Source organism: Cajanus cajan, chromosome 9 (genome assembly GCF_000230855.2).
Source record: "Cajanus cajan strain Asha chromosome 9, NIPB_CcT2T_4, whole genome shotgun sequence".
Taxonomy (NCBI): Eukaryota; Viridiplantae; Streptophyta; class Magnoliopsida; order Fabales; family Fabaceae; genus Cajanus; species Cajanus cajan.
Genome location: NC_138525.1, coordinates 47,198,784 through 47,209,449, shown reverse-complemented (window position 1 = coordinate 47,209,449; position 10,666 = coordinate 47,198,784). Strand labels below are relative to the sequence as shown.

Genomic DNA, 10,666 nt, shown 5'->3' with positions numbered 1-10,666 from the left:
ATTTATTTATCACAAATAAGATATAATTTTTTTATCTCAATTAAAATTTATAATGTATTAGTTCATCAATATTTTTAATTTTAAAAATATATTAATGATGCACAATGCTTAATTTTTAAAATTAATAAATCAAATTTATAATAAAAACTTATGAGAAACTACATTACACGTTTACGAAATTATGGAGAAAAAAATATTTGAGTATTATTTTAGTAACATATCTAAACGCTAAAATTAATTTTGCATTAGTAATTGATTTTTAGGTCTTTGACCTTATAATTCACTAAGAAATCTTTTTAAAAAAAGAATGAAGGGCTACAGTTCCCACTTGTGTTCCAAGTTGCAAGAACCCTAGTGCCAATACCATGGGATGTGCTTTACCATTTTCAAATGTCAACTAATTGCCCCAAGTCTAGTATAGTATCCAATTTGGATTAGAATTCAGAACCCTTCCATTTCGTACTATATATACATTTTCACCATTCCCTTTCATCGCACAAAATCAACCCTACGATATTGTTCTCGTTCTTCATTTCCTCAACTTTATAATCACTCAACTCTACCAAAGCAAGACAACCCAAAACCCACACTCCCAAAACGATGTCGTCTTCGGAGTCCCAAGACGCTGCCGCTTCGTCCGAGGCGCAGCTCAGCAAGAAGGCTGCCAAGAAGGAGGCCGCCAAGCAGGACAAGCTCCGCCGCCGCCAGGAGATTGCCTCCGCCGCCGCCGCCACCGCCGGTCTCTCCGTCGACGAGGCCGACCCCCTCGGCGGCAACTACGGCGACGTGCCGCTGGTGGAGCTGCAGTCGAAGGCGCCGGCGGACGTGGCCGAGTGGACGCGCGTGGAGGCGCTCGGCGGCGCGCTGGAGAACCGGACGGTGCTGATCCGAGGGAGGGCGCAGGCGATTCGGCCGGTGGGGAAGAAGATGGCGTTCTTGGTGATAAGAGAGAACGGCTTCACGGTGCAGTGCTTGGTGCAGGCGCAGCCTGATACGGTGAGCCCGCAGATGGTGAAGTTCGCCGCCGCGCTCAGCCGCGAGTCAATCGTCGACGTCGAAGGCGTCGTTTCGATCCCCGCCGCTCCTATCAAAGGCGCCACGCAGCAGGTTTGTTCAGTTTTTAGGGTTCGTGAAGTTTGTGATTAGGTTGTTGCATGGAATTGTGGACAAATGTGGCTGCAATTGTGGTCGCAATGCAGTCGTGGAGACCTCAAAACCTTGATGTTGCGGTCGAATTTGTGGTGGAGGATATGGTTCTTCTTTGATGCAATGCAGTCATGTAGATTTTGGTGATACGCATTTTGTTTCTATTTTAAATGAGTTGCCGATTGGAGATACTGTGAGAGTTGAAAATGGTGAATAGTGTTTTTTGAGTGAATGATATTGTATGGTTTGTTTTAAGGTTTGGTAGGTTAAAGATTAGGGGTTGAGTTTGAAGTTTGTGATTGTTTAATTGTGTGGTTTGGCTTGTTCTCGTAGGTGGAAATTCAAGTGAGGAAGTTGTACTGTATCAGTAGGGCTGTACCTACTCTGCCAATAAATCTTGAGGATGCTGCTCGGAGTGAGATTGAAATTGAGAAGGCTCTTCAGGTACTCTGATTAATGATGTTTGGGTGGTTATTTGATTTATGTATCCTGTTTGTTTGTCTCCGCTTTTGTTTGAGGAATTTGTTGTTATTATTTTGATTGCGCTTTATGTGCTTGTTAATGCGGGTGCAGGCTGGTGAGCAACTTGTTCGGGTTAATCAGGATACGCGTTTGAACTTTAGAGTGCTTGACGTTCGAACGCCAGCTAATCAAGGAATTTTCCGCATTCAGTCTCATGTTGCAAATGTAAAGCATGCCACTTCTGATGCTATTCTGTAGAATTATTTATTTGTTTTTAGAATCATGGTTGGCACCAGTTGCAGTTGGTTCAAATTTAAGTTTATTGAAATAAATGCATACTGATTACTGATACATTCTCATAAGAAATGCATTTGCAGTTTGATACTGAACCATTTGATTTGATTAACTTTTAATTGCACTGTTGGGCAGGCGTTCAGACAATTCTTATTATCTGAAAGTTTTGTTGAAATCCACACTCCTAAGTTGATTGCTGGATCGAGTGAGGGTGGAGCTGCTGTTTTTAGACTGGACTACAAAGGTCAACCTGCATGCCTGGCCCAGTCACCTCAGCTTCACAAGCAGATGTCAATATGTGGAGATTTTGGGCGTGTTTTTGAGATTGGTCCTGTGTTTAGAGCAGAAGATTCCTACACTCACAGGCATCTGTGTGAGTTTACAGGTCTTGATGTTGAAATGGAGATTAAGAAGCATTATTTTGAGGTATATTTGGCTTGTAAGCAAATGTTATATGTTTGCATTTGAAACTATTGAGGGACATTAGTGATTTACTGATGACTTGAGTTTTTGGCAGGTTATGGATATAGTTGATAGATTATTTGTCGCAATGTTTGACAGTTTGAACCAGCATTGTAAGAAGGATCTGGAAGCTGTGGGGTCTCAATACCCATTTGAACCTTTAAAGGTGGTTATTTTGTTTCTATGTAATTATCATATGTATAATTTGTTATGCTATCAGCTGCATAGCGTTTAGGTGATTTATTATGCAGTGTGTAATATGAGGTGCAAATGAATACATTTACATGTTCTTATTTCTGATCTGTGACAATAGCCCTGTGAATGTGCAGTATCTGAGGAATACATTGCGGCTTACATATGAAGAAGGGATTCAGATGCTCAAGGTATGTTAAAATTTCTTAACTAATTCACTTTAAAGTGGTGGATAAAAAAAGTGGAAGCTGAGGTATTAGGTTTTTTAACCTTAACTAATTAACTAATTACCTTTATAAGAAGTATGCTCAGAAATAAAATGTGGAAGTGATAACACAATTACATAAGAAAAACTGTTATCATTTGAGTTTTTTGTTTTTAACTAACATTGAAAAGCCACATGATATGCTTTGTCTCACGTATAATCTTATGTTTATCGCGTAAAATGTCATGGAGACAAATCCTAATAGTTAATCTGTAGAATTAGGCTAGAGAACACTGCAATTTGCGATTCAATAATAGAACTGGAAAGAATTTGTATGGTGGAGTGCCTCTCTATCATCTCTGATAGCTTGAGCTGCACTAGAAGTTGGCCCAAAAGAGTCTAACTTTACATATCACATGAAATACCTATATATTTTTCCATTAATAATCAATTTTCTTTCTTCATATTTGAACTGGTTTCACAGCAAATTCACTAAACAATAACATAGACATGAAACTGTTTATTAAGCTAATTAAGATATGAAATTTAATAATCTTTTGGACAAAGTGCACCATATTTTTTATAGCCACCACACCCATACTACAACACCAAAGTCAAACTCGCCCAATGCTTAGTCCCACAAAACCACTACCTTGTCTTTTTTTTTTTCCTGGACTTATACTGGCATATCTGGATCAATAGGTTAATAGTGTATTACGAGCCAACTGATACCCAATATGAAGAATCTGATTTCTTTTTGAGTCTCTGTCACAGTCTCCATGTTTGTCATAAAAAAATTATAAGCTTGTGGTCTAATAAAGGTGAGATTGGTGGTTTGCTTGTTCATTTTTGATTGATTGGTTTTATTAAAAGAGCTTTTTCAGACAATGATCTGGTTGGTGAGGTCTTCCTGTCTATTGTTGTTCCTGATACATGCTCCTGGGAGTTCATTGCCTTGTTGAATCATATTTGAATTTGACCAATATACTCAGAAAAGGACTTGACCTAACACTAAAACTATAGGATAGTAGGAATTTACAGTATGCATGTTTTGCATCTAGTAACGATTATGCTTTGCAGGATGTTGGAATTGAAATTGAACCTTTTGGTGACTTGAATACTGAAGCGGAAAGGAAATTGGGCCAGCTTGTTTTAGAGAAGTAATTCCTTTTCTCTGTTTTTTACCACCTGTCTTTTTGTTGTGATCTGTTATCTATGAAGCACGGATACTTCAATTTGCTTCACGTATCCGTATCTGATACGTATCCGATACGATACTCTTAGATACTTAACCGATACGTGTCAATGAAGTATCCTAACTTTTAAAAATATTATAGAAGTTTTATTCAATTTTGATACTTTCAGATACTTCACTGATACTTATTAGTGATACATATCAATAAAGTGTTCAAATTTTTAAAAAATTATGAAATATCCATTACAGCTAAATAAGATATATAAGCATGTTTAATATAGAAACATAGAACTATTGGTCCTTGATGAACTGTAAATGAAAATTGTCTTCTATATAGATAATTTCAAGAAAGGAATGATATTGGTAATATTATTTCTATTTGTAAATAATAAAAAGTAATTTATGATGAAATGATTTATAATTTATTTACTTTTAGTAGTGTACAATAAGTATGTTTTTAATTTGGATTTGCAAAATAGCAATTATATATTTAATATTTACGAATTTTGATCAAAATTACAAGTACACATTTATTATATTGTATGAACATTAATACATATAATGACACGTATCTTACAAGTATCGTATCTTATATATTTTTAAATAATCGTATCGCCGTATCGGATACGTGTCGTATCCGATACGCGTATCGTATGGGTGCATCATAGTCTGTTATTAAAGCTAGTTTGTTATTGTATTTAGGTATGGCACGGAGTTCTACATCCTTCATCGTTATCCTTTGGCTGTAAGGCCATTTTATACAATGCCTTGCTATGACAATCCAGCATACAGCAACTCGTTTGATGTCTTTATTAGAGGTAGACAATAAGTTATTCTGTCATACCAATCATTTGTATGACAGTCTAGTGTAATTGACTGAGAATGTCTGGTTTAACTGCATGCTTTCTTGAATTTATATCATATGTATTTATACAGAAGGTTGGGGGTTTCTGTTACTGTGATTTAAACTTCTGTTGGTTCCTTGTTCCTTAGGCGAGGAGATAATTTCAGGAGCTCAGCGTGTTCATGTGCCAGAATTTTTGGAACAACGTGCAGCAGCTTGCGGCATTGATGTCAAGACAATATCTACATACATTGATTCTTTCAGGTATTAGTTTTCTCCTCTTCCTCTTGCTTATGTTATGTGTTTGTGCCTCCTCCTACTTAGCTTTTTCAATGTAAAAAATTGTCTACGAAAAACTAATTGCTTGATTTTGACCATTTCCAGATATGGTGCACCGCCACATGGTGGCTTTGGAGTAGGCTTGGAGCGTGTTGTAATGCTCTTCTGCGGTCTGAATAACATTCGCAAGACATCACTTTTTCCTCGTGACCCACTTAGGATTGCTCCTTGATAAAAGAATATCCCAGCAGTTAGTTGCTCAAATATCGAGTCTTTTCAACTTTAATACATGGCAAAAGATGTTTTTCTGTTCAATCCAGAAAACGTTATTTAATTTCGCCTTGGAGCTGATATTTAAATTCACCATTATAAAATGTTTTGACTTGATGTAATTGCCATTTGGTATTGAATTGACCCACTTTTAGAAGGTCCGTCTTTCTCTTCTAATCAGAATCCAGGTGAATGCAATAATGCTAAAAATTAGACAAGGTATTGAAATGTTAGGAATGAGTCTTTCTCTTCTAATCAGAATCCAGGTGAATGCAATAATGCTAAAAATTAGACAAGGTATTGAAATGTTGGGAATGAGACGAGAAAAAGTGTCAGTGAGTTTTTTTAATGATGGATTACGATTGACTTGTAATATGAAAGGATTAGAAGTCCAAGAAGATGAACAGAATTTGAATTACCAGAATAAAATTCAGATGGGAGAGGAAAATGACTAACGGTGTGCTTGGAAGTTCATTTGGAACCTTTAAAACGTAAAATCTCACATTTTAAAGCAGCAAATGTAGAAAGGGAGGTGAATTGACGCTTCTCACATTTTAAAGCAGCAAATGTAGAAAGGGAGGTGAATTGACGCTTCGTTTCACTGGATGAAATTTTAAACATGCCATATTTCAATTGAAGTTAAGTATATAAAAAAAACAAGGTAGTTTTTTTTCTCTCTTTATTATAAAATATTTTTAATTAAATTACTTATATTAATATAAGTAGTTATATTAGTTAATTATATTAAATTTATAAAATAAAATAAATAATGTACCAATACTCATCGTCAAACAAAAAATGGGAGATATTATTCAATATTAAAACTGAAACACTAATATGAATAAAATCGATAAATAATAATTAGAGAATATAAAAGTTGGAAAGCATATTTATTTTTTAAATTCTTTTTTAATTATCCAATAATAAGAAACACATTCTTACAATCTTTTAACGAGAAAAAAAGATGAAAAATAAAATTAATATTTTATAAAAAGCATAAAACATATAAAAATGAATATTTTTGTCTAAATTATACTTTATAATAAAGATTGGAAAAAAATTAGAGAGAATATCATTTAAGTCACTAAATTATTTAATGAGATTATGAGATATAATAAAATTTCAAATGAATGAAAGATGAAAAAATACTTTTGTTCTTTTATTTAAGAACAAATGAGATATCTAGAATTGTGCTAACTACACATTATAGGAAAAATAGATTGAATATAAGTTAAAAGAAGTTATGAGAATTGCAAAGAATATATTTAGCTGAATGTGAGTAAGGTCTACATCAAAATATTTTTCCCTTCTACACTTTTAATCCAAATTTAAATCTTGATAACCTTCCTTCTCTTTCATTACCAACAAATAATGGAGAAACTGATTTTTCTATTGATCACCATTTACCGCCAACTTCCCTTTCTCTCTTACCTTCTACTGTGGCCACATCTTCCTCCCAAAGAATTAGAAATCCACTTAAGCGAGATTAACATTGTTACCTTCCTTCTCAACAAAATGTCATATCATTTTCAGGTTATCCCATTTCAAAATTTGTTTCATATGATCATTTATCTAATAATTATAAGTATTTTATGTAGTCACTTTTTGTTATACCTTAAAGGAAGTCATATGGTCAAATAGTTAAAGATGAATGATGGAGAACTGTTATGGACTAGGAAATTGCTGCTTTGGAACAAAACCAATCATGGGTTATCACTGATCTTCCTCCTAGAAAACGGCTGATAGGTTGCAAATGTGTATACACACTTAATAGAAAATCTGATGGCAACATTCAACGTTTTAAGGCTCATTTCAACAAGAAAGTGTTGCTTACTTTGAAACCTTCTGTCCTGTTGTCAAGTTAATCACTGTGCGCCTTGTTATTGCTTTAACTGCTGCCCATATTGTTTTTGCATCAATTAGACGTCATAACGGATTTCTTTATGTTCATCTTATTGAGGAGGTGTACATGGGTATTCTTCAATGATTTGGTCTTCAAGATCCTAATAAACTTTGTAGGTTAACTAAATTATTATCGCAAGTAAGTAGAAAGTGAAGTTTCAAACTTACTTCTTGTCGAGTTATCAACTATCAAAATCAGATTATTCACATTCATACTACATTCTCTATTCTCACAATGTCTTTATTTCTTATGTAGATAAATTAAGCCTATAAATTATTAAAAATTATACAATATTTCTTTATATAAATTTAAATCAATGTATAAAATGTTTTTATGATTATTTAAATTATTTTTTTTAACTTTTCTTATATATGATTAGATTTTTTGACAGCATATACTATCAGATTTTCAAACTTAGTCTTTTTTCTTCCTTTCCAAATTATCAATTCTTAAAATATTAGTTATTTTACCAAAATAAAAATTAGTGAAGTTTATATTTTTTACTTTTGATTTGTAATCATATACAATCATCTCATGTAACAGTCTCGACACATCAGAATGAGATAGATCTAAAAATTGTATGGTAATGATTTAAAAGAATTAATTTGTATTATCTATATTAACAAGATGCATTTACTTTTCACTAACTCATCACAAAAGAACTTCACAGTTAAGTGAGCTTGACTTAGAGCAATTTATAGGAATTAGTGATCTTTTAGAAAGTTTCCTAGAAAGTTTGTTGTATTGGTTTAAACCCTAAACCCTAAACCTTAGTCTTAGAGGTGGATGGACATACGAGAAAGGGTTGTCATGAGAGTTTTGACTGACGAAAGATTCTGACCAATAAAGAGTTATGTGAAGTTTTACAAGTTTCTTAAAAGATGTGCGAGTAAGGACAAAATATATTAAAAAGTCTTGTGTTGGTTTGTAAGATTACTTTATTATTATTATTATTATTATTATTAAAATTTAAAACTTAAAATAAAAATAAAAATCTAACATAAAAGAGACAACTCATGCATATTAACATACTTAAGAGTGGAAGTAGGTTGGATTTGGATCAATTTATTAGCCGACTCAATCAAAATTCAACTGGTTAAGTTAGGTCAGATTAGTGTATTTTTTTAAAATCCAATCTAACTCAACCCGATCACAAACGAGTTGGATTAGATTGGATCAATTGAGTTAACATAATTAAATTTATTTATTTATTTTATAAAAATTTATTTTATAAGAGATGTAAAACATTTAATATTTTTTTTACAAATGCAATGTTATTAACCGATAAAGTAAATAGTTATACAAACTAAATTTTAAAATAAATTTATTGATTTGCTATATTATTATTGGTTCAAACAACCAACATTAATATACAATAAAATTTAAAATAAATATGTTGTATTGTTACAATACTATCAACCCAAAAACATAATACTCGTTATTGAACAAGAGTAACAAAGAGTATTGTTTTGAAAAAATGATTACACTAACTTATAATAGTATATGATTGGATCATAAAAAATACAATACCTGTTATTTGATAGTTTAAACTTGTAGATTACTTGTATTCACTTATATTCTTACGTACACTCATGTACAATTGTGATGAAATGAAAGAAAACAATCTCATATTAAAAAAAGGATTTTTAAATATTTCATATATCTCATTTGAAGTATTTTAAATAATTAATCATAAAAATGAGAGAAAATAGCAAATAAAGATGTAACTATTAAAATTTTACTTTTTATTTCATATGAACAAAGAATATAAAACTTTAAAGTGTATTTAAAATATAAAAGATATTTCAAATTTGATATTTTATTATAGATTTATTTATTTAATTATATCATTAATAAAGTTATATATATATATATATATATATATATATATATATATAAATAAGTTGATTTATCGTTTCTAACAAATTTTTTTATAAACATAAGTTTAAATTTTTTTAAATAAATGCATTTTTTTAAATTTAAATTCAACATTTATATTAAATAGATTAGACTAATTAGGTCATTGATCTTTTGTTTAAGGTTTGATTTATTTTTATCTTTAACCAACAATATTTATAGTATTACATTTAAATTTTACTGTCATTTTATTATTAATTATTATTTATTAAAAATTATAAAAATTTCAAATTTTTTTTTCATTTAATAAATTTGTCTCTTTAAAATATATTAATTTTTATCTTTAATAAATGTTTATGAATAATAAAGAAAATTTTATAGTGAATTTTATTAACAATTTTTTTTTTCCAGATCCTCCAGCAATATCAGCATCTAATAAGAAATGAGGATTCTAAGGTTACTTTAGAAATACTTTTATAAAATTTTTAATGGTGTGTTTGGATGAGGAATTTATATAGGATAATTCATTTATTTAAAAAATTTCAAATTTCTTGAGGTGAAATGCTTTGTTTGGACGAGGAATTTACAAAGAATTTGAAATCCAAGCATTTGTAAAATTTCTTAAAATAGTAAAATTTCAAATTCTCCTAAAAATGAGAGAATTTGAAATTTCTCATATTTGTTTTTCTTATTTCACCTATATATTTTATCTTACCTCTTCATTCTTTTAATTATTGGATATTCAAAAATATTTTTAAAATTATTAAATATTATCTTATATTAATTTTTAAAATTATTAAATATTAATTTTTAAAATTATTAAATATTTAAAAATTGATTAATATTTATTTTTATAAAATTTAATTTAAAAATTTCAATATATAAATATATTTTTAAAATCAATTTTACTATGATGGAATCAAATTATTATATTCAACCTAACAATTTAAAATTTAAGAAATTTGAATTGATTCATCCAAACAAAATATTTTAAGAATGATAGAAATTAAAATCAAAGTAATTCAAATACCAAAAATTTAAAATTTCTTAAATTTGTAAAATTTCTCATCCAAACACACTATAAGAAAAATAGAAAAGAAAATAATACTTCTACATTTATGAATGAGAATGTAGGATCAGCGTGTTTAGAGCCTTCTCACTTGTATTGTACTCTATCACTTATGAGATAAGACACATAACATAATACAATGATATTGTTTATATGTGGAATTGTTGTACAACTTCAAAGCAAAAATTCGTAAATTAAAATCTATAATAATTTCAAGAATATACAATATAATATCTTTATAAGAGAGTTTTTATATTTTATTTTATGGTAAAAAACTTAACATATATTTAAAAATATGTTAATATAATTAATTTAGAATCGGCGTGAATTTATATAATTGATTTTAAATAAATATAAATTCAAAATAAAGTGATTTTCATTTAGACAATAAAGAAAATAAACTTGATTTTATATTAAATATTGTTTAAAAATTTATTATTAAAATTAATTTTGAATGTATAATTATAAATTTAAATAAATAAAATTTT

At 30.1% G+C, this 10,666-nt stretch overlaps 1 protein-coding gene across 2 annotated transcripts; it reads left to right on the top strand.

Annotated features, from left to right (window-relative positions):
* The first annotated feature begins 366 nt into the window (after nucleotides 1-366).
* On the top strand, nucleotides 367-5,506 carry LOC109789386 (aspartate--tRNA ligase 2, cytoplasmic). 2 transcript variants are annotated; one of them, XM_020348321.3, is made up of 10 exons: nucleotides 380-1,107; nucleotides 1,480-1,590; nucleotides 1,720-1,833; nucleotides 2,038-2,328; nucleotides 2,420-2,530; nucleotides 2,694-2,747; nucleotides 3,842-3,921; nucleotides 4,659-4,774; nucleotides 4,950-5,064; nucleotides 5,185-5,506. In XM_020348321.3, exons 1-10 carry the CDS (start codon nucleotides 601-603, stop codon nucleotides 5,309-5,311), a joined length of 1,626 nt encoding a protein of 541 aa, XP_020203910.1. In that variant the 5' UTR covers nucleotides 380-600; the 3' UTR covers nucleotides 5,312-5,506. The 2 variants fall into 2 exon arrangements, with proteins under 2 accessions (XP_082919499.1, XP_020203910.1); XM_083063373.1 differs by lacking the exon at nucleotides 4,659-4,774 and having other exon boundaries at nucleotides 367-1,107.
* The last annotated feature ends 5,160 nt before the right edge of the window (nucleotides 5,507-10,666 follow it).